Consider the following 24,914-nt stretch of genomic DNA (forward strand, 5'->3'; position numbering starts at 1 on the left):
TTGGGAGCAAAAACGCCCTTCTGGGTATGTAAAAGCTACCCTAGAAAGCCTTAAAATACTACCATAGAGTCCCTAAACATCTGTGCATGCGCCCAAAAGTTACAGGCCTTGGGCCGGAGAAGGCTGCAAGGCAGCTGTTCGTCACTGGTTCATTACCTTGCTGTAGTTTTACAATGTGTCAGTGACTAACCAAACCTAGTCATCCTATGAAACAAGATGAGAGATTTAGGGCACTGGGGACCAGCCTTAGCTATCTGATTTATTTCTTTGGTGCTGGCCATGAACAAAAATATTTGCCCATTTTTGACAAAGCAGTCTCACTAACCTGGCAAAGGAAGCATTTCGCATTAACACACTTAAATGTAGCCTGAAGGTATGAAAAAGGTAACAACTTGGTTTCGCCACTACTGTTCAAGATTTCATTGCCAAAAATACAAACCATTCAGTTGAGGCTGTCGGAGGATTATTAGGGATCACGAGCGAACACTACTTTGCCCTGCACGACTTCTGGAACGTCTGTGCACCACACACACATACACACAAGCTCGCCGCACACACACACACACACACCCCTCAAGGGTTTAGTCCAGCAGACCTCGAAGCACCTCATCAGGCTGGGTCGTTCGAAACAGTGAGCCAAAACGGGCCTGCAGGCGGGGTACGAGCATTTACAAAGCGTATTCAGCCCTGAGAAAGCCCGGGCACCAGGGCCGCGGTAACGCTTGTACCCACTTCTACCGTTGATGTCCTGCGGTAGGTTCGCCAAAGCTGAGGCGGGTGCGCGAAACCACTAGGCCACGACTACATCTACCACGTACTCGCCGCAGTGGCGTTTCGGCTACAGAGTCGGGCTGCTGAGCTCAAGAGGCGGGTTTAATCCAGGCCGCGGGGGGCTTTTTACTTAGGGAAGCAAGGAGCAAAAACACCCTTTCGCCGAGATCTCGGCGCAAGTTATATTCACGTAATCGAAACTATTCGGGAGAGCTTCAATGCGGGGTGCCTCATACCTCAGGTGTAGCTTGGACGAGTAACCCTATTTTTTTTACAAACGCTAACGTAGAACTGTCAAGGGCAAGTGGCCAGGATAAATGTGAGACGTAAACCGATTATGGCGGTTCCCATAAGGCACGACGACGCCACTGCAAAGAGTGTATCCATGCTACAAGACCAGGTCTTGAAAAAAAGATGAGACAAATCAAAGGTGGCCGGACAACCAATAATAAGCAGGTGAACTTTAATATATTTAGGACTGGATGGGTCTCCTGAAGCAATTTAATCGTTTAGGACTGAATGGTTCACTTGAACAACGAACTGGACATCATGTGCACAACTGAAACGCTATGTACGCCACGCTATACACAAAATTAACAAAACTGTAACAACGAAAAGATGCGCTGCTGGAGATTTTGGTTAATATTGAGAAAATATTGTTTACTAGACAAACAGGCACCTTCTGATGATGTGCTTTATGATTGTTTTTATGTGTAACGGTAATCGCGTATTTGGCAAGGTGCAATGTGGTATGCCTTTTAGGCCTTCCGAACTCGTCCGTTTTCTTTATCACACATGGTATTCCCTTTGAAAATCAAGTGGTGTTCCCGATATAGTTAAAAACTCTTGACTGTATATGCAGTCTCAAATAGGCAATTTCACGGGCATTGGTAAAACATTCAAATAGTAAAAGATACTCTGCTTCCCTCAACATAATAATTAGTTGTAATTTTGCGGAATGTATGGAATTCACATTATCCCAGTACTTTGCTTCAAAAACGATGGGAATAACCATTTAAGTAACATAAAAAGAATGAAGATCTGTTACCCGTCTTTTTTATTATATTACGCTTCATGTTTTTTTTCGACAAAATGTCATGCAACAGCTAACAACTTTCAGTAAACAGTGTAATATTGTAATCAGGTATTTGTGTGAGGCGCTCAACATCTCAAGAACAAGTGACCCATAAAATATTTATTGAATTTATCGCATGGGGGTAAGCTTCATTGAAGAGTCATTGCCAGTACATTTGTGTTGACGAAGCCTTCAAGTATGACCTATCTCGTTGAGCACGTCGCGCAGTCTATACGTGACCATTTCTTCGCCTAATTCCTTGACGATACCCTGAAACAACCTCCCGAGGACCGACGCCACAGTACCAAGAACTTCTCCGGCACCTCTCAGCCGAAAGGCTCCCACCTCCACGAAAACCGGCTGGGGGACATCGGGATGAATCATACGTGATTCACTTAAGGTCTCGTTGGTTATGACCGTGGGATCCGCAACCTGAAAAAAAAGAGGACACTTTTGTAAAAAAACACAAATGCCGAATGTAATTTAACAAACTGCTGACAACAGTACCGTAGTATTCTGAATGTAATTTTGAAAAACGTAGCAAAAGTAATGCACGAATAGGAAAATGTATATAAATTTTTCTGAGCTTGCTCAGTCCTTTCCTTGACTTTTCGATAAATAGTTCGGACACTAAGTTCGTGGCCTCAGTGTATAATACTTACCACCAATATATGCTTTTAAAAAGTAGCCCCCACAAGCTTTTTAAAAACCCCATACCATATCCCAGTTTAAGGCGTGTGATAGAGAACCCGGGTAATTTGGTTTCGAAATGTCACAACTATCCACTGACCTTACATGGCAAGGTTACCTACCCTTGTCCCTTAGGAAAACGTTTCAGAAAACTAAAACAAGAAGTCGTTCCGCTACAAAACACAGGAAAGATCATCTCACCGAGCAAGAACTCGCTATGTTATTGGAACGCATTTAGCTCCTTTCCGCAAAATAACCAGAATCCTCAGAAAGCATTAACACAGTAATGTCAATAGAGACAACCGGCAATTTGTTTTCCATGAACCTTCGGGCTTTGTACACGCCGAAGCAGGGATACCGGAAAGTTGTCATTAAATAATAAATAAAAACTACACGGTTCAAATTCACAGACAGCAGCCGTTAGGCCACCTCTTGGTGCAATTTAGGAGCAATGATTTGTATCAGCTCGGCGGTCAACGGCACATCTTCTTTTCTCCTTTTCATGTGAGAGGTGACCTAGTAGGACGTTAACCAAATCGTTACCATTTTTAATGAACGGAAAAAAAACCAAACTGTATTCACAGCAACTGCGTGGCATAAGCAGCCTGAACATGGCGTTTGAGAATCTTCCTTTTACTGCAAAGCAGTATATGTCCTTGGTGGGGCACATGAAGCGTATGGGAGGGAAAAGCAGTGGCAGAGATGACGCCGTAGCCGCACGTGTAGTACTCCACTTCACGCTTCGCTGGACGCTCCTCTGCATTTTGTTTCTTTCGTCGCTGCCGCGTTCGCTCACTCGATTACGCGGATATAAACAAACGTCGTTCCCGAGAAGCCCAGGAAACAGCTGCCAAATGGCTCGCGCTAAAACGACCAAATCCCACCGTCGCCGTTTCCACTCAAATTCACCTCGCCAAGAAGCTGCGAATCCCTGCCGGTAGAAGGGAAACTTCCCTGGAACGCCGGCTAGAGCCCATATTTCTTTTTCAGTTTGGAAGGCCTTCCGAGCGACACTTTCGCCGGTGTCTTTCACGCCCAGGTACGCGCCATCACGGTTTAGCAATATATGATTGCACGGTTTGGGCGTTGAAATGGGGGGGGGGGGGTGCACGCACCGCTAGGCTTCATGCCACTACCGATGAAATGCCGGTTGTGCTGGTGGGTGTTTTAAATGTCGAAATTACATGGCCCAATCGGCTGTCCTCCTCAATCGAGTTGTTCGGGGGTAGGTTGATGTGTTAAACAGACATCTTGCGCACACAGTAGGATGCACACGAGGGGAAAGGATAATGGACAGCCACATGTTTGTACGCGAGAATAGAGCTCAAGGGCTTCCAGGTTTTGAATAATTATGGGACAGATGCATACCGTTCGTTCGGAGGAAGAAGAGCAACTACTGAAGCGTTGGCCCGAACGCAAGCGCGAATGGGTGCAAAAACAACGGAAACCACATCGAGTAGCGGTGAATTCTTCCCGGATGAAAAGCAAATCGCCCGCTTGGAACGCAGGTGTGAGCCAATGTCACTTCTTCACACGGCTTTCCGGGGATATTTTCGATTGCGTCTGTCCCTTCGAAGCACGCGCGATTGACCGGTTGCCGGTTTATGCGTCCGAAGCTTTGTAGTGGAGAATAGAGGAAGGGAGAAGGGTTGGAGTGCACTCGAAGCTATAGGTTTCATGCGCTTATTGGTGGGTGGCACGTCCGTTGTGCTGGTGCGAGGTTTAAACGCGAACGTTAAACAGCCCACTGGGACCTGTCTGGAGTTGGTAATAGTAGAGTGAATTGGGTTTGTGTGTTAGGCTATGTTCAGATTACCGACACAAAACCCGTATTGTAACCTGAGGACGTAAAAAATGCCATCTCTCGCAGTTCGGTTGGCTGAGACGTGAACTGGCGTCCTTCTTTAAAGTTATTTTCGACAGTTGCGGCAAAAGACTGAACCTGGCCTTACACAAAGAGTAAGATGCTTACTACACGGGAGGGACACAGGCAGTTCCATGTTTATCTGCCAGAGCAAGTTTGGATCTGTGAAAGTTACATTCAGCTAATTGGCTAGGCAATATGCTCCATCGCAAATTATGATGAACGGGTTTTTGTTTTGTGCACTCCGCGGACTGCGTCCAGCTTTGCAGGTCATCCTCCTCCACAGAGTGGAAGGGCACTAATTTTTTTATTCTCGTCTTCGTCTGTAAGCTCCGCGTGCCGTCGTGGCGAAGTTCCCGCTATTTTTTTCCCATGCGATGGATCCCACAGGCCGGCGCCAATTTCCAAACAGGTCCTAGTTCGTGGCTATCAGAAAAACAGGGATTTAATTGGTTCCTTTGTTATTGTTGGGCACATACACTGTTTTATCAATGTTCTTATTACTGTCCCTGTACTCACACCGTTTAGTGATTGCTTGAATGAATTATTCCAGAATTGTCTGTTTACTGGTGCAGCTACTCGAGCATAATGAAAGACAGTCAAACACAAAGAAGGGCATTTCGAAACTGTATTTAGCACAGGCAATAATTACCTGAATTTAGAAAGGGCTGCCTAAGCACGCACCCCTCGAGAACTGTGGGGTCAAGTGAAAAAGGGTTGGTGTATATCACCGTTTATATCACCAATCTATGTGGCCGAAGTTGCGCACGCCGTGACAAATTTACAAATCATAGAGAGTGCCATTTACCTTATGCATTATGTATAGTGGGCTATCTTATAAAAATGCTTGCTAAATTAAGCAATATATACCACACAAATGGCCTTATTGATCTAGTGAAAAACAAACAGCGCTAAATAAAATCAATTTGGCCGTTTAGAGAGACTTCTACGAAAGCCACAGTGCAACACTAATTGAATGTGTGCGGATCTGGCACATAATCATGTATCGGGAAATAACGTTTCCCAACCTAAAAATGCGTGCTCGTGAACGATGTTACTGTGTTCTAGATTAGGAGTGCCATTCTGGTTATGGTGTAGCGGGATAGTTCAAGCATCGCGCACGTTTCCAATGCCTTGTGATTAAGATAAGCTAAAGATTATGACACAGAGATGAAAATCAATTGAGCGTAGCAACGTCAAAATTCATTTCTCAATGTTGTTAAAACAATAACTGACCTCTTATGTGACAAAGGCGGCGACAGTCATCGTTTTATGGGACAGAAAAACGGCTCATTTGGAAATGTTTTTTTAGAAACTCTGCAGTGCGAGTCAACGATAGTACACCGAAGAATAATTGAGCGGAAGGCTGCTGCCAAACGGGCGATTACACCAGCAGTTAAATTCAACCTTCTCATCAACGCTCCCATTGCACGGCGGCAGAAACAAGCAGCGGACTCGCCACGATTGCGACGAGGCTAAGGTGTTGAGCTGTACAGCCCACAGATGCGGGTGCGACCCCAGCCGCGTTGGGTCCTGAAAACCGAGAACATCATAAGGCAAGATTTTGGTGCACGTTTACGACTCCAAGAGGTAAACATGTTTTCGGAGCCCTCTATTACGGTCCGCCTCATAGCCCCGGTTTATTTTCGGCAGCTTAAAGCCCACAAATATATCAAACCAGCAGCGGCGCAACAGGTATAAGACATACCGAAGTCGTACTTAAGTGTTCACTTGGACTGCGAAGCATAGCGTTAAAGCCGCAAGATAATAAATCACTCCGAGAACGCCAGGTGGAGGCAAGGCATTTCTCGCCTAAAACCGGCAATTCGTGCTTTCCCATTCAGAGCCCATAAGTGCTGAGCTGTCCTCACAATGCTGTGCCCCGATCAAAAGAGGATTTTCTGTTGGTGTTCGGAATGCTTTAAAGGCGTCATCGGATACTGCAAAAGAACGAATAATTTGTGCAGAGTTACCGCTGGCATTATCAATCACACATGGGCTTTAAAACACGGAATGAAAAAAAAAAACGTAATAAACTTTGTCTCTATTTGTATTGCAATCCTCTGTTTTTTGTTCGTCAGTTTTATCTTGTTCATAAATGTTAGCGAATCACAAATAAGGCAGTTAAGTAACTTCGCTTAAGTGGAAAGCTTTCCGTGGATCAAATTTCTTCTTAAACTACTGTTATTTTACCTCGATTAATTTATTGCTCGGCATATTGCAGTTCCTATATTTTGTCTGTTACCTGTGGCCTGGCGCAACAACTTACACGCTTCCTGGTACGCTCTTCATTACTGAAGCGATCTTATTACTTTCTGAACGACAAAACTTTTAAGTGGCACTTTCTCGTTCGCTGAACTCTTTCGCAACATAAAAAAATTGTCCCGTGGTCCACCGGTTTTATTGTTTGTTCCTATCTTGTTTCGAAAATATTTTAGGCGGGTAAACACTGCACAACAACAAATTATTCCAAGAAGTTTTCGTTCACGAATACGATTTAGCTAGGGCGAGTGGAAGAAGACTGAAAGAACATTACCTTGAAGGTGACTGTCACCCTGGCCCTCATGTAAAGTTCGATAGTTCCGTTTTTTCCACCGCACGTTTTCCACGGAATTACCACAAGCAGTGGCCCCTTGGTGTTCACAAGGTCAACCTGCATCAACTTGAGACCGTCGCGACAGAACCCTACTACAGGAGTCAATGTCTCCAGCTTGTCCATATCCTTGTACTCGGTGGGTCCAACAAAAAAGCCAGACACAACCTCTTGTGCGTGGCTGTTGGATTGGGTGTGATGTGATGGAAGTCCGCGGAGAATCGTTTTAACCAGATCTTCCTTGTCCATGCCCGAGAAGTCACAAGAGTCTGCTGCAGAAAACCAAAAATCAAGGAGCAGGCTTCTGTTACCTCGAATGTTTATATATTTGTCCAAAAATCACAACTCACAACATTGAAGAGGCCAAGAACATATCTCTTTCGGACCAACTTTTATATTTTGATATACGCTTGTTTAATAACCTGTACCTTCCTGGAGTTTATGCATCTCGATAAGGCAATTTGACTTTTTTTGTGCGCCCACATGGGGGTTTCAATGGGTTCCATGTGAAGTAATAGCACTTAAGTTTTACAAGACCTCGCGCAGTAAAAGATCACTAATTACTGCGTATTCATAAGCATTTGACATCAAAAGGGGCACGTATTTCTTGATCAAATGGTGAATTTTGCAACACAGTGGGCCAGTGGATTGACAAATAACAGTGAATATTCCGACTATTGGCATTACCCAAAGGCGAAAGAGACGTATTTCGCACTTTTAGTTAGAAACTGAAGAAATTTGTAACACAGTTAGGTCGTTGATTAACAAATAGCAGTTAAATTGCCTACTACTGCTATCACGCAAAAGCAAAAAGTCGTATTTGGCATTTAAAGTTTAATTATTTTGCTCCGTAATTACTGTTCATAGAGTAGTGATCCAGCAGTATCGCTACTCCGCGTGCTCTGTTACCTTCGTGTATATTGCTTGCTGATATTATGCGAAACTTTAGATGCTGTTCTTAGGCCAAGGTTCCATCTCTTTGTTTCGTATTTACTTTTACCAAAAGCAACCTAATGCTGAAAAATACCTTTAAACCTCTGATGTAACATTAATTTGAGTTGCCTTGCGTAAAAGGTTGCCGTTCACCTGCCCAAAAGGGTTAAAAAATCAGAAAATAAAACCGCGTAAATCGTGTACTTCCATCCGCTAAACATTTTTATGGGTAAAAAAGGGACTTCTTTTAAGCAACTTTATGCTCAATGAAAGTATCGAAATTCACATTATTAATGTATGCAGGGTTCTTTCCGTTTACTTTAGGCCAAAATTAGGATACCAACTTCATCTTGGCACGTACAGTTTATTGCTTTAGCATACAAATATTTTTCAAGTACATTCACCGTTCTAAAGTAATATATTCGACAAGAATATCAGTGTCGCTTACAAATGAATAAAAATACTAAGATTTGTTTCTGCGTATGTCAGGGGGCGCGTTCATTCCCGTGAAAGGCTCTGTACTGCAACAATGCTTGTGACAGCGCGCAGGCAAGAACGAGATAAGGGGTCCTTGAGTTCGAAGGAAGCGAATGCCAAGGAGACCTGAACAGAAAACCGCATGATTCTCCTGGCCTTCAACATTCGTAACAACTTTGCCACTTCGAAAACGCAGTGTTGGTTCCGAATAGCGAGCCAACAGGCCACACAGCACCGCGTCATCGCTGGGCCTAGATCCTGGCAACGACAAGAACGCCGAATCCATCAGCCTTCCTAGGGCCATAGCAGGGTAACCCGAACTTGTGTTAACTGGACTTTTCAAGGACTCTATCCGGTAAATTATCTTGTGATTGAGTCACAAACAGCGCAGGAACAGGACGACAGGAGGATCACACAAACACGGCGCTGTGTTCCTGTTCCTGCGCTGTTTGTAACCCAGTTATTTGCCAACTGGCCCGCATACAATCCGTGTATCTTGTGATTTTCACTTGCATATTTTCCAAATGGCTGCTCAAGATATTTTTTTAAAACCGACGTCATCTCGTCTCACTCCCTTTCCGCCGTAAGCCAAACTTCTCCTCATTATATATACCTGCTATAAAATACGCTACACCATGTCTATTTTTCCTTTCTATATTTTGGCTTCACCCTGGCATTCATGTAGTCCTCTTTCACTACTGTACTACAAGTTGTGTCTCCCAGTAGCCGCTAAGTTTCACTTAGATTTACCGGTTTCGAGTGCGCAGGATATGTAGTCTCAGAACCGACTTCTTCCCCTTAATTTCAGCTAGGATGTCTTTCATACGAGTTTCTGCTCTGATATATGCAGCTCCCTTTCTGTTCCTAAACGTTACTCTTATTATCCCACTTTCCGCCCCTCGTTCGGCTGACCTAAGCATTAATTGACGCAGTTGAGTGAGGTACCGACGTTCCGACCTTGAAGCCGCCATTGGTAATGCCACTTCATTTAACACTTTCCACTATAGTAATACAGAGACCGTATGACTCATTTTCAAGCCTATTCACCAAAAAGCATCAGATCATATTTATTCTAGGTCCCGTCTTGTTTTTGTGACCGTGATCACCAACGATAACTCGCCCTAGAAAGCTTAGTTCATTCTCGAGTTAGAATATTTTATCACCCGCACGCAATGTAAGTTCTTCGGTTCCTTTATAATAAACCCTAATTTATTTTGCATTAAACCTCTTTCCTACTCTGCAGCTTTGTCCACATTTCTTGCAGTTCTTATGACGCACTGAGCGTGATAATGGAGAAAAAACTCCAATGGCTAATCCAAGAATTATCTATTGGTCCGTGTTCCTAAATTTCTATATTCAAGCTCACCCACAAGCTCCCTGAAACTGCCCTCAAGAATTTTTCTGTTCTGTCCCCTTCGCTCAGTCCATTTTCATGGGAAAATTTCCATAATACTTGCGTAAGGTTATATTGGCATGTGCGTGCCATGAATACGACCTCCAAGAGTTTTTGGTTCTTGTATTTTATGACATCGCCTTTAAATGCTTCCAGTATTACAACGGCATCGACAAGATCAAACACTTATTGGCAACCTTTAAATATAATATACAACGTTTATTTTACACCGTACTATTCTGTATCAGCTGACTCATGACGTGAGGGTAAGCAATTATTGAAGAGCCTTTTTACATGCCAACCTGTTCTTCAGTTGATAATACTCTGAGGTGTAGCTATGAGGGAAATAAACTACCTTGGTAAGTATGCAGTACAGAGTAGGCTGTTCAGTCTTTATTTTTAAGATCTTGGACATCTGCCTTTTCGTGCGCCATAATTAGACTGCCGTTTGTGCGGGCTAACGGTACCTCAAAATTCCAGATACCATAAAAGAATACTTTCCAGGCCATTTTTAGTATAATGTGTCTTCATTTCAAGCCGACGCAAATTTATTCAGTCTTCCCCTGCACCTTTTTCTGCCTTCATTCCCGTAGCGCCTTTTCTACCTTGTATTTTAATAACTATTGGGAAATAGCGAAGTTCTCTATAACATAACTTCCTCCACAGCCTAACGGTGGAAGCCTATGTCTAAGCAGAAACAGTTTCTGCTGCCTTTTTTGTTCCCACGTGCGTAAGGTTAGCCCTTTCGTCTATTATTGCAAAGATTACACTATATCGAATAGCAAGCGTTTTGATTAATTCCTTCTCGCTATACACATTTTTTTTCCATTTTTACGGTATTTTTTATCCCACCCCTGTCGTACGTAGAAATGTCAGTACCCTCAATCCTGTTTTTTCTCCGGTGTTCTAAGTCTTGGCGCCTGAGAAGGTTTTTTGCTCGTTCACGTCCTGCACCATTCGCACTTCAACATATCCACCCTAACTTAAACCTGATGCATTAGAAGTAGCATTCGTTCTGAAGTCTCATTTTAAACTCCTCGCAATTCCGCTGACTGACTACAGAATGGGCTTTCTTCCTTCAGCTTGTTTGCGCTTTTCCCGTTTCATATTTAGCTATATATTACTATGATGTGGTACATAACAACTCTTACACTTACCTAACTCACCATCCAGTACCATAGATAAATGTACCCGAGAATGAAGTCGGTAATGGTAATAGTTCATTCACTGGGGCAGTTCCATATTCATTTCATATTGGTTGGTTCGCATAAAAATATTCATTTTCAGCAGCTCGTTACTGCCGGCCACTCCAACTCTTCCATCTACTCGGCTACAAAAAATGTCGCTTGTTTCAAAAATTCCTCCACTTACCTGACGCCGTCGCCATTGGCTCCATCACAGCAGCAAGACAACCAGCCCACAAAAGAAGCCGTGCAAGTTCCCCACATTGCTTCATTTTTCAAAAGGTGCTGAAAAATAGAGCCACACTTACCACCCAGTCTGATGACACTGTTAGCTCTGCTGAGCCGTGGACACACCCATGCCCCAGCCCTGTGCTCACTCTAGGACCCACCGAGATCAGCCGAGACCTGTTCGGCCTCGCCGTGAACACGCGGTGATACTGCTCCCCTGCCTCGTTATCCGCTGCGCCTCGAATGGCATTGGCCGCTGCTTTCGAAGGGCCTTAGAATAGCCTTGGACGCGGCGGTTCAAGGGCCACTACTGAGCAAGTCCCTCTTCCTAATTTGTGCTGGTGAGGGCTTGTGCACTATTTTAATTACCCCCATCTTGCACCCACACCGCACATGTACATTTGCTACATTCGAGACGAGGAGGTCATTATTGTACGAGGAGGTCCTATAACGGAAAGGCGAAGAGAGCTGCAGGCGGGATCAGTGCTGACCCTAGGTGGGGTGCGAAGTCGTGGTATGTTATTATTTGTGTAAAAGTGTTTGGTTTATGTCCCGTGTTTTAAATCCCTTTATATATATACCCGGCGGGCATTTTTTCACCATTTGTTCACCAATTTCTTTCTGACTCAAAAAATTCTTCACCTGTTTCTATGACCCACCACAACCTCCCCTTTGCTTTCCGAGGTTTTCTTGACTGCCAAACCTTATTTTCTGTCTTATTTAGCCGAGCCCCTCATTTCCGATTTTCTGATTCGCTGCATGCTTAGCGAGGGCCTCTGTTCTGGCAGTCTTGGTGCCAAAGGTAGCTTAAGAGGGTTGAACGCTGGTCGACCACTCTTGCCATGGCGTAGGCACTCTAGTCACAGCTCGGGGGTTTAAAAGAAGGTCCCCTTCACCCCGTGTTGTCCGAGTGGCGCTGGCTACCACCCCCAAGTACAGGAAATAAAAAATACCCTAACATAAATACCCGAGAAACTGGTGGGGAAACAGCCCCGCAGGTAGCGTAGTGGTTATCGCACCAGACCTGTATTCTCGAGGTCGTGGGTTCGGATCCCACCAGGCGGGCATTTTTTCACCAATTTTCTTCTGACTCAAAAACTTCTTCGTCTCTTTCTATGACCCACCACAACCTCCCCTTTGCTTTCCGAGGTTTTCTGGACTGCCGACCCTTATTTTCTGTCATAAATATATATATATATATATATATATATATATATATATATATATATATATATATATATATATATATATATATATATATATATATATATATATATATATATATATATATATATATGTATATATAAGGTTAGTAGAGACAGAGACAAACGAGAAAGACGGGAAAATAGAAATAAGTTTACTGACGTTTCAGGGAGAGGACTCCTTTTCTTCAGAAGACAAAATAAGTTCGTTTCAGAGTTATACATATGCAGAAAATGTAGCAAGGGCGAGGGCAAGGTAAGAGGAGGGAGAGTTTGTACAAATGGATCATGGTTGGTAGGTAGCAAAAGAATGAAGAGAGAGCGGGAAAATAAATTATAAAGAGGATAATAAGAACACACAGTCACGTGGTACGGACATGGGAAAGAAAGAGAGAGAGAAGAACCAAACACAGAGAAAAAATAAATAATTAAATAAAAAATCAATAACACGGTAATTTTTCCCTCCCCCGTGGAAACGGGGGTGAAATCGATTCTGTCACCCTTGAAACTTTCCTTCGCCTTATCCTTGAACTTAACAATTTTGAGTTTGATGGTGTCAATTACGTGCAAGTCAGCGGAACGTCCATGGGGACCGAAATCGGGCCCAAGTACGCGAACATCTTTATGCGATGCCTAGAGTCAAACTTCCTCGCAACCCAAAGTTTGAAGCCATTGTACTACAAAAGGTATATAGATGATACATTCATGATTTGGCAGCACGGTGAAATGGAACTTCTTGCGTTTATTGAGGCTTTTAACCTTGCGCATCCTACCATCTCCCTCTCTCATTCCTACTCTACGCACAGCATAAATTTCCTGGATGTTACTGTCACAGTTTCTCAGGGCAGACTTCAGACTAATCCCTACAGGAAACCTACGGACACGCGCCAGTATTTGCACTTCCACAGCAGCCATGTCAGGCACTGCAAGACTGCAATACCTTGTAGCCAATCTAAACGTTTTAGGCGAATCTGCACAAGCCAGGCGGATTTCGATTCTAACTGCAGAGAACTTTAAACCACACTCTTAAATCAAAAATACCCAGAGCAGGTGATCGATGACGCGATTACACGAGCTAACCAGTTGAACCGCACCGACATTCTCCGAAAAAAAGCTCCAAAACCCAATCAACAAACCAACCTCGTTTTGACCCATTCGGCCTCTTCTCCGAAAGTTGCATCCATACTAAGGAAACAGCACCATATCCTCGCTCAACGTGAACGCCTAAAGAGGATATTCCCCGAGCCGCCACGTGTTGTTTATAGACGCAGCAAAAATTGTGGCGACGTTCTCACTAAATCCAGCATCAGCCGACTACAGACTACTGGTTGCATGCCCTGTAACAAACCACGGTGTAAGGTATGCCCACAAATGACTACCACACAGCGCGCCGCCAGCACAGCTTCAAACTATTATGTTAATATAAAAGGAAACTTTGACTGTGATTCCGCCAACGTCGTATACCTGCTGGAATGTACCCTCTGCGGCAAACAATACATCGGCCAGACTGAAACACCCTTTCGTTTGAGGTTTAACAATCACCGCTCTCATGAAAAAACCTGCCATTCTTTGCCTCTATCAAAGCATGTTAACACTCCTGGTCATTCTTTTGAACAACTAACACCCAAAATTCTTGATTCTAGTTTTAAAACGCATCACGATGGCGATGTTCGTGAGTCCTACCTTATCTATAAGTTTAAATCAGCGTCGTTTGGCATAACTAAAAGTTATGGGAAATTAACATGTCTTTCCTCCGATTAAAATTTCGGCTGCATTTCTCAGGCTAGTGTTATGCCTGTTCATTTCTTTCCCTCAATAATATTCTCCCATGAGTTGGCGAGCTCCCGTAGTTGGGTATAGTTTCATGCTAGCACGACGTTTTTTAGCACAATGGCTTCACTGAACCAAATTTGACGAACAAGTCTGGACATTGTGTTGTGGGTAGAAGGCTGCAGTACCATTGTTAGCTTTGATATTCTCACCTTGTAATTAATTTGTGAACGCGAGCGTGTGTGATTGCTTTCGCGTCCTCTTTCTTTTTTGTATTGTTGTTTTCTAATATTCGTTGCTGACCGCCTCGGCATTCCCTGAACTGGCACCATGCGCCGGCCAGATGAATACCACCTGCTGCCGCGTCATACGCGTGCACCGGCCTGTTTTCTTTCTTTTCGTGACTTTTTTTTGCATACCAGTGTACACTCATTTCATGTCGAAACTGCCTGTCGTATTGCTTTTGGCGTGACCCTTGCCTACCCCCAACAGAAGCCACCTGTCTCATGTTTCAATCCCCTTACCCGGTTTCTCAGAACGGGTGTGTATGGGCAGATGTTCACCCATTGTGTGCATTTGCATATCTAATTTGAAACTTCTTTGTTCCTTTGTTTCCTTTGTTCTACCTAACTTCCTGCGTTAAAAACTTTGAAAGAACACTCGCTCGCCTACATAATTTTTAAATGGGCGACGTATAGCAGGTGGAAACACCGCTTTAGAAAGCAAGCTCGTAATGCGAGTTTTCCGTGTGACGAATATTCCGGTGATACGAGAATTCCTCGTACGAAATGCCCCGTGACGAGTTGGCATTCCTGACCAGTTTACCTGTGACGAGTTGTTCTATGACGAGTGGACTTGTAACGAGTGTGCCTAGACCCCCCCGTGACTAATCTTTTTGCCCATGTCAAACACGTGCATGGGCATATCTTGTTTTGACCCCTCTTTCCCCCCCGTTGCCACGAGGAGGGGAAAATTACCTCGTTATTTATTTTTTATTTATATATTTATTGTTTTCTCGGTGTATGGTTATTCTCTCTCTCTTTTTTTCCCATTTTCGTACCACGTGACTGTGTGTTCTTATTATCCTTTTATAATTTATTTTACCACTCTCTCTTCATTCTTTTGCTACCCACCAACCATGATCCATTTGTACAAACTCTCCCTCCTCTTACCTTGCCCTCACCCTTGCTACATTTTCTGTATATATATAACTCTGAAACGAACTTATTTTGTACCCTGAAGAAAGGGAGTCCTCTCCGTGGAACGTCAAAAAACTTATTTCTATTTTCTACGTCTTTCTTGTTTGTCTATGTCTCTACTAACCTTATTTTTTTCGCGCTCTGTGTGAACTTTTATCTTTTCAGAGTTTTTTGTCTTTTATCATAGATAGATAGATAGATAGATAGATAGATAGATAGATAGATAGATAGATAGATAGATAGATAGATAGATAGATAGATAGATAGATAGATAGATAGATAGATAGATAGATAGATAGATAGATAGATAAGCAGTAGAAGAAACTTCTCGAGGTGCCAGAAGAAATAGTTAAGAAAATGGTTGACTCACGATTAAAAACAAAAACAGTGGTTTACTGACGTTTCGACTGAAGGTTCAGTCTTCATCTAAGTAACACACAACCTAGAAGCCCACACGCTTATATGGGTGCAGAACGTGTGCTCTAGTGCACCCTTGTAAAACATTGGCGGGTTGGGGCGAGGAAACAGGGAAAGGGAGGGCACTCTACGTGTGCGTACAAACTTTCGTAGCGTTGTGCTCCTCACAAACTCTCCACAGCAACGAAATCATTAAAGGAGATGCGGTACCGCGGACGACAAACTCTTTTCTAAAAAGCAAAGCAATTTACAACTTCATTGCATTAAAAAAGAGGCAGGGTGGGAAGCTGGTAAAAACACTCTTCTTGTACGAATTACACAAATAAACGTATGGTGCAGGGAACGTATCGACACACGAAATGCTAAGTAGAAGAACAACAAATACAGAACGGAGCCCGCCGGTGACACATTCATTGGCATAGAGATATAACACCGCACATTTCTATAGGACGTGAATCGACGAGGGCCATATCGGTAAAAGGTATAAAGAAGCACTCGTACTACGTAGTGTTTTGCAAGATAACTTGTAGGAATAAACACGCGGAGGTACGTACACCCACAGGGATTTTACAGGTGTACTGTACACAAATTTGTAACAACCAGCGCAGAATGCTTTTTCATCCTGAAACCTCCCTAAATAAGGCTGTCTATATTTGCTGTGACGTGTGGTATATGTAGGCAGTAATCCAGCTAGTACAAGTCCTAAGTCAGCTTCGTTTACGTTCTTCTTTTGAGCACGCCATGGGTCCCCAATCGTTCAATACGCGTTGAATGCATTATTCATGTTTTTGTGTAAAGGTGTAGAAATCCAGAATGTATGCGATCAGATTACTTTAAAGTTATGCTAGCTCAGGCAAGAGAGCACCATACGTGAGGCGAGCACCATCGCTCACAACGAGAACAGATTCTAGAAACTTAGGGATCGGTGCCTCTTCGTGATAGATTTTTATTCACCAAAATACATGTGTAGAAAGCGTTAAGCATCATTACCGAAACTTTATCGACAAATCAGCAAGTACGTTAATTTTCAAACGCGTATCTCACTGTTCCGCAGGTGGTCGTTTGAATATTTACGAATTCTTCCAGTTTTTTCCTGGAACTTTTTCTGGGGAGCATAACGCAGTTTCAATCTTACGCAAAAGCATGTCCTTTATCTAAGAGTGTCTGCGGATACCGCAGCAATGCAGTTACGAATAATAGATGACCTCGTTGCATGACATGCTTAGAAAAAAACGAATTGAGGTCGCCTACTATGTCCAAAAAGCCAGAGAACAAACAAAAAGAAGAGTAACTCCAGGATGACAATTCATTCGGAAATTGATAAACGATACTCCTGTTATCTGGAAAAACCATACGTTAGCAATGCTGAAACCCTTTTTACCGTGTTTCGGTTCTTTTACTTCATCCACGACAATCTTGTGACACCGGAGAGTGAATATTGACCGAAGCATTATTTCCAAAAAACCACGCGCCAGCCTGCTGATCCAACTCTTCTCCCTTTTTTATGTAATGATAATGCTTTGAAGCGTCCCAGAAAACCCCGGAGCTATTGCACCAAAATAGAGATAAGTTCATGATAGGCGGCAATACTAATGATATGGGTAGAAAGAAATAAGAAACTGTTAATTTTTGGTGTTCCACGGGTTCTACCTGCACCTGGGATAAGAGGCGTCCCGTAGTGGATGGCTATAGTTTAACTTAGAAAACCATGAAGACCTTTTACGTGCACTGAACTGCCGACAGAGTGGCTTTTTCTTTCTCTTTCACTCCCAACAGAATAGCTTCAAGCGAAGCGGAGATTGAACCTGCGTCTTGAGATCAGCAGCACATTTCCCCACCCCTTGGGGCACTGAGATGGGGAAACCATAAACTATACATGTCTGTCCGATGTGCTTGGTAAACATATTTCTATCGGACACTGCCAGTTGCCTAATGTATAAGCTTTTTGTCTAATTCAAATCAGTAAATATATTGTGATGATCCCTATGCACAATTCGTAGCTACTCACATTGCGTATTCAACGGTACTAAATAATTTTTGCTAATATTGACTGCGACACTAGGCTAGTATTCTGCTGTTATCCTGCACCGGGCGGGAGCTGCGTGAAAAACTTTCGCCGCTCGAAGCGTATTTGTTCCAGACAGTTCTTTTAGAAACGGGAAAGTGTTCGGTGAATGTCTTACCTTTGTGCAGACTGGACGACCACTTTTCTTCGTACCGTCACCTCGCCGCTTTACACTAACATCAATGTCTGGTTTTATACACCTTGCTTCAACGCTTCTGTACTGAAACTGAATGGCAAGAGTAGAGAGCGCACGTGGCCGAAGCGGTTTTGAGTGGCGAAATGACGAGGTTGCCCTTGGTGAAAACAACAAAGGAAAGCCGGAGCGGGATATTTTTGTGCACACTTAAAAGAGATGCAGGGTTCTCTGTGGTTTCTCCAAGCGGCGCAACGTCCGGCGGAGTAATTTAAGTGGTTACTTCGCTTTGCGAAGGCCGTTTGTTGGAGTAGCTTCGGTCTGAGCATCCGGTGGCAAACGGAGCTGCGCTACCTCTACAAACACCCCGCTCGATTCGCGTCGGGTTGCGTCGGGTCCGCTGGTATGGCTTAATGTTGTTACTAATGGTCCTATAGCGCAAAAATGGAGTGTGTACTGTAAGACACCGCTACAATGTTTACCTTCAAAGGCTGCTGTTTTTGGGTGTACTAAAATTGTGGAATCATTGAATTGGTGTGCCAGTGATGCTAGGCGAGTTAAAACGTTTTCTACACGCTATGAGCTTGCCATTTACAATATTAAAAGCAGAATTTGCTGTTCGAGTATCATCTCTAACGGCATGTGTAATCATACATAGAACTATACATACATACATACATACATACATACATACATACATACATACATACATACATACATACATACATACATACATACATACATACATACATACATACATACAAGTACAGAATTAAGGGTAGGCAGTCAAGAGAGCCAAGGAAAGGAAGGTGGAGAATGTGGAAGGTACTCCTATTATCATTCGAAAACACATTTGTAAAGAAAGTGGATAAAAACATGCCCAGCAGATGCAATCCGAAAGCACGACCTCCAGATCAGAAATGAGGTCGCGGGTTCGGATCGAACCCCGCTCCCCGCGTTATGTTCCCTGGCTCCTTCTCAAGTTGGCGTATGCGTTCGTGCAGATTGACAAGGATCTTGCGTAATGTCTGACTTTATTCGCTTTACCTAACCTGGAGTACTGAGCGCCACTGTTGCCTACAGTTTCGGAAATACACTTTTATATCATCAGATCGCGAAAGTAAAACACGATCTGCTCAAGCTAATATGTTAATCGACAGTCATTTACCACAACGGTTGTGATATTCCATACCCAATTTGAAATTGACCCCGGGGCTTTCGCATTGTCCTTTTTCACTACGTCCGTGAACATTAGCAAGCCAGCTAGTATTGAAGGCGAGATTTGTTGCGCTGTTTTATTTCGCGTTGTGGTTAGAGCGAAAACTTTACTACCCACCATGCTTGCTTGCTACGCTATCTCGCTGAAGAAGGCTTTCCTGTATAGTGTCCCTCCCGTTTTGTGCCCTACACGTAGATCGGCGTGCGCATGCCAAAGGCGTGCCGAGTAGCCGATAAGTACTGACAGCTAGTCATTCCCGCCCACAGTGGCGAATTGTTCGCGCTAGCGGCAATCGATTAGTGTAACTTGTGAGCTTTTGTGAGAGGGAAAGTGAGAGTGAGTGGGTGAGTGAGTGAGTGAGTGAGTGAGTGAGTGAGTGAGTGAGTGAGTGAGTGAGTGAGTGAGTGAGTGAGTGAGTGAGCGAGTCAGTGAGTGAGTGAGTGAGTGAGTGAGTGAGTGAGTGAGTGAGTGAGTGAGTGAGTGAGTGAGTGAGTGAGTGAGTGAGTGAGTGAGTGAGTGAGTGAGTGAGTGAGTGAGTGAGTGAGTGAGCGAGCGAGTGAGCGCACGCGCTTGTGTCAGTTCGCTCCCTTGTCGGATTATAGTCAGAGCTCTCTAATCGAAGTTGGTCACTGCTTGTACTAGGAAAAGGCTCAAAACTGCCGCTTATGCGAGGAAACAATTTGAAGTTGCACGGTGCGGGACGACCTTAGTAGCGTCGTCCGTTAGAGCATCGCACGCGACGAGTTTGCTCGTCCCCGCTTGTTAATTTTAATATTGTGCTCCTTGTTCGACAGGAGCATATTATTCATAAGAACAAAACCGCTGCATCTCGCAATGTCATCGAAGTTGTTACCATTGCATTACACCCCGGTGTTTTTCTGCAACAGCCCACCGAAAACGAGCTTCCAAATTTCAACTTATAATGCGCCAGACATGGCGAATAGATCCTTGCGGAATTCACAATTATTTTTTTTCCTGCGGCGTTGTTGTTTCGGGTGTATATGGGTAATTTTAGTGTATACATTGCAATGAAGCGTTCCAATCAGGAAAACCATCTTTTGCTTCGGAACGCTGTAACGACGCTTTCAATGATTGTGACGTCATCCGCATTTGTGTATTGTTGCGCGCAGAATTCGCATGCACCAAAATGAGGTGAAATGATTTCAATGTCATTTCTGCGTCTTTAAACACGCTTAAGGTGCTTATGTCGCAATACAAAGTTGTCATAATTCTGTCGCTTTTGCTGCGTTTGCGGCTTCGCGATGAAATATGTTCCGAAATTTCCCGTTCCAAAGTTCACCACCCACTTTTTTTAACTCCATATTTTTCGCAAAATGGCACGAGAATTTGGTCTTTCGCAAATGTTGACCTTACTGCAGAAGTGCGCTGTGCGCATGTGAACGAAAAATGATTTACTGAAGTTCTGCTTCTAGGTACAGCCGCTCCTAGTTTGCGTGCAGGGGGGATGTCACAGACCGCTGACTGGCTGATGTCCCGCTACTCGAGACCTCGCTCACCGCCATGGCTGCTCCGAAAAGACAAAACAAAAAGGGGGGTCTTTAAAGCGCAGCAATTAAGCGTCCTCTCCTCTGGTTTTATGCCTCCGTCGTGTATATATCCCTTTTTTCCGTAACAGAATAAGAATGGGCACCAATGTATTCTCCCCGAATTGAGCGCATTTACTCTCTGCGCGCTGTCCTTGGTCAAAATATGCAAATATATGGGAAATAAGCAGCGAGCCCAGGCTTCAAATGTTAGTTATATCAAATTCTCAAATTTAGCAATGAATTAGTATTTCTTAGGTTTTAACTGATTATTTGCCCTATACGTTTATGGGCAACACGGCTAAACCAATTCTGTCCGTCGTAAATTCTTCACGTAACTGCGGCTTTATGCCATTCGAATCCGTCGGCGAAACCACACCACCTCTTACGGTTTGTGATTTATTCTCCGCGGCGGCGCGTATTGATGTTGGAAAATGACGCAGGCAGCACCTGCTCCCTACGTCAGATATGCTAGAGACCAGATGATCACGCACAATGAAATTACCGCACATTATCGCCTCTCTCGCCGTGTATACCCCTCGGCGCGCACGCAACTCAAAATCCAGCAAGAACACGCATGGCGTCTTTTACAGACAAACACATTTCTCAATCCCGCTAAATTACACGTAATTCAGCCAGCCTTACACCTTTCACATGACTGTACTGCCTGCCAGTCCCTCGGCACCCTTCAGCACCTCACGTGCGGATGCCCGAGAGATGCCTATCCGAATATAGCCACATGCAAGCAGTGGGAGGAGGCGCTGCGCTGCCCAGACCAGGAGGCTCAAAATTCACTGGTCTCCCGGGCGGCAGCGGTCGCCGCCAAAACGCGGCCACCATCGTCAACTGAATGCTCTTAAATTAATCTGTTTCTTCTGCTGCTTCCCCACCTTCACTCCTCATGTGTCTTCCATGTGTAGCCGTTGGTGACTCGTCGACATATTAAAAAACCGCTCGTTCACTGCAAGCTTTCATCTTGCAGGGAGCAAGCGCTTGTGTGCCGGCTCACTGCCCCCTCTTACCAGCATTTATTCAACACGGCTCCGGCAGTGTAGACATGCCGTCGCCTTTGCTCGAAACTGTGTCGACGAAAGGTCGACAATGGACTGAGTGGTACACGATGAACTGTACGCCCTCTTTAACGTACACGCAGACAGACTAGACTTTAGGATAAGGGGGCAGAGTTAGTTGGGGAAGCTACTGAAGCAGGAGAGCCCACGCAAGCGTAACTGCTCCCGCGGCGGCGTTACAGAGAACGGCTCTAGGCGCTAACAGATTTTGCCCCAGCTAGAAGAAGCTGTAGATCACGCGAACAGTCGCTGCTGCAACAAAACAAAACGTAATGAATAATTTTCCAATCCTTACGTGAAACTTCCCCGAGAAGTATCGACGTTTCGGCAAGTCAGTCCTGGTGAAATATCTTGAGACGCACCAAAAAAAGAGTGTTAATGCTACGAGGTGAGGACACAAACAATACCGTAAATCCTAACGCTTTCAGCGTGCAAAATAGGTGCTCATGTTTGAGGCCATTAAATGCTTTTTTTGCTTTCAACAAAGTACTATCCCTGAAGCATTGAGTAGTGAGGTATACTCAATGGCATCACGTGTCACCAGCGACATGCTGTGTATGCTACGTCCGGGAATCAAACATGCGTGGTGACAATCAACTAGATATGGTATCAATAGTCGCATGCGTCGGATTACAACTTAAAGAAAAAAACACGTAACCTCTTTTAAGAGGAGTGATCGGCCTCCATTCCCCTGAGGGATGGGACGTAATACCGTTCCTTCTAATTGAAGGATGCGCCGTACTTGGAATGTCTCTGGCTATTCCTTGCGTAGAAAGTAGCGCTAAAAGAAATTTGTTAGGTGCGGCCCGATTCGATCCCAAAACGAGGGAAACAGGGCTGCAGGAAGACTATAAAGCTAGGTGCACAGCCGAGCCACATGCTCTGCAGCAGCTCTTTCACTTTAATGATGGTCGGTGCAACGGTAAGATCAGGACAACACTGTGGGGGCCCTTGGGACAACTGGGAAAGCAAGAGCTGAGACGAGACGAAGACTTCGCATACACTGGAAGTAGAGTGTTCCCTCCTGCTGAAGTAATTTAAAAAAGCTAGGATACTGTGTTCTCTCACAGGCCTGGACGGACAGCGGTCATGTGTGAATTCAGATATTCGAGCAGGATGAAAAGTGGGTTGATGCGCAGAGCGGCAAACTTGTGTGAAATCCGACGGCATCACCAGACTGCAGCCGAGCATGATGATGCGCGATGCAAGCACTGATACCATTCAAGCAGTTGTTGTAGCCAAACGGTTATTGCACTTGTTGTTTGGGGCGTGGCTCGAAGAGCAATGAGAAATAGCAGACAAGTCTCCTTAAGGGGTCATGCAGACAAAACATAAATTTGGTTGATTCTAAAGAGTTTCTTGTTAAAATGATACTGACACCACTTGTAACGTAAGCTTTGCTAAAGTGAACTATATTATTAGGAAAAAAAGCATGGCAATGCGTCCCACTAGCTCATTTCCTGCAACAGAACTTCTGATCTCATATTCCCAGCACTGCGATTAGCTGAGGCCGGCAAAAGCAAACGCCAATTAGGAAGGTCTCACAAGCTTGCTGAATGAGCTATTTGCATTTAAATTTAGGCCACAGTCTTTCTAGAACAGTAAGATTTGTGCGGTAAAATATCAAAGTTGTGAACGAACACGTAAACAAAGAAGTACCGATGCGTACTACGCTTGGTACTGCAGTCGCTAGGATTGTTTTGGATGCACAGCAGTGCGGTGCTTTGGGGTTGCCTCAGACGACGCTGGCCGATTTTCTTAAGCGTTATTCTCTTGCGTAATCATATTTGTCGAGCGAACAGCATGCTACACCAAATGATTATATTCTAGCTAAACAAAAGCTAGCAAAGTGCCAATACGGCCAACGAAAGCAGAGGCACAAAACGGCCCGGCGCAGTTTGGTAGCGCCATCTAGGAGGACTGACGGTAAACAAGGCTTTGAAGTCGGCTGCAGAGCTTAATGGCGCCCTAGGTTTGGCTTGAGGACTTGTTGTGGCGTCATTGCGATGTCACAAAAGCGCATGATTTAGCGAAAAATCAACATTTTCACTTTATTATTTAATTTCTATGAGAATAAAACATTGTTTCCTTCCGTACCAGCACTCTGGGAACTACCAAACATGGAATCTTTCGAGCAAAAAAACTTGTATTTTGTTTTCATGTACCCATTAGGTTTCACTGAGAACTGGCGGCACACAATACTACCGTTTACAGTGCAGTGTATTTGCCACAGTTTTTGAAGCGAACCCCAGCCAGTTACAATTCGTACCGACTACTGAGGCCTGCACCGCCCGTCTCTGGCGTTCGCGCGACTTGGTGTGATCAAGGATGCGCACGTCTAATTTCCAATCTTTTTGTGGTGCGAACGAAGAGCATGAGAGCTGAAGCGTCGACGCAACTTGCCGGTGATCGGACGCGTGGGTTGCACACCTCGTAAGGACTAGCACCTCAGTGCGTTGCAAGTGTGCATGAAGTCCGTGTGACACATAGACACGGCCCAGTATCCTGCACAATATGTCATGGCACCATGTCCCCACAATCATTTTGTTGTGTAGTAACACATGCACATCCTTTAGTGAGCATTGTTGCACAAGACGTCTAAGCCCCTTCGTGTACCAACCGGATTGCCCTTGGCAAGGTCCTACAACGTCCCAGTGCGTGTACAGAACAAAGACAGTCCCCCAAGAAAAAATAAAAATAAAAGCTGCCGCCCACCAAGAAAGAAAGCCTCGACGATTCGGAAAAAAGTAACAAACGACCGACTGCACAGTTATATCGGATAATTTCAAGCTATCGCAAGAGCTGATACAATCCTCGTCTCTTCAATGGGCAAAGCAAATATATATCAGCAACAACCGAGAAAGTGAATAAAGATCGTTTGGTTCAGAATTTATAAATACCTCACAGGTTCCTTGGCAGGCCATTGAGCAAGGTTGTTTTAGAAGTTAAAATCCCGGGCTATAAATCTAAGGAGGGGCGAAGCATGCAGTGTATAAGCGCATTGTTGGAGCCTTGGGGGGAAATCGTTGTGGGGTAGAGGTATTCCGTTTTGCTGTAAGTCTCGTGTTTTTGAAGCACGAAGAGTTC

The 24,914-nt window shown here is 44.3% G+C and overlaps 1 protein-coding gene across 2 annotated transcripts; it reads right to left on the bottom strand.

The window, feature by feature from the left end:
* Positions 1–1,864: 1,864 nt before the first annotated feature.
* LOC144166383 (uncharacterized) lies at positions 1,865–18,139 on the bottom strand. Of its 2 annotated transcripts, none has more exons than XM_077695899.1 (4): positions 17,980–18,139; positions 11,168–11,265; positions 6,937–7,262; positions 1,865–2,278 (listed from the first exon to the last, which is right to left on the bottom strand). In XM_077695899.1, the coding sequence occupies exons 2-4, from the start codon at positions 11,250–11,252 to the stop codon at positions 2,039–2,041; spliced, it is 651 nt and encodes a 216-aa protein (XP_077552025.1). In that variant the 5' UTR covers positions 11,253–11,265; positions 17,980–18,139; the 3' UTR covers positions 1,865–2,038. The 2 variants fall into 2 exon arrangements, with proteins under 2 accessions (XP_077552025.1, XP_077552024.1); XM_077695898.1 differs by having other exon boundaries at positions 6,937–7,265.
* Positions 18,140–24,914: the final 6,775 nt, after the last annotated feature.

The sequence above is a fragment of the Haemaphysalis longicornis genome, unplaced genomic scaffold (genome assembly GCF_048455015.1).
Source record: "Haemaphysalis longicornis isolate Haplotype H1 unplaced genomic scaffold, Haemaphysalis longicornis Haplotype H1 scaffold_17, whole genome shotgun sequence".
NCBI lineage: Eukaryota > Metazoa > Arthropoda > Arachnida > Ixodida > Ixodidae > Haemaphysalis > Haemaphysalis longicornis.

What these genes read in the sequence shown, in the direction of transcription:
- LOC144166383 (XM_077695898.1), bottom strand. Translation starts at nt 11,252, where the DNA reads ATGAAGCAATGTGGGGAACTTGCACGGCTTCTTTTGTGGGCTGGTTGT. An exon ending in GCCAATGGCGACGGCGTCAG is followed by an intron (nt 7,266 to 11,167) that starts GTAAGTGGAGGA and finishes GGTTTTCTGCAG; the next exon opens with CAGACTCTTGTGACTTCTCG. An exon ending in GGGTGACAGTCACCTTCAAG is followed by an intron (nt 2,279 to 6,936) that starts GTAATGTTCTTT and finishes CTTTTTTTTCAG; the next exon opens with GTTGCGGATCCCACGGTCAT.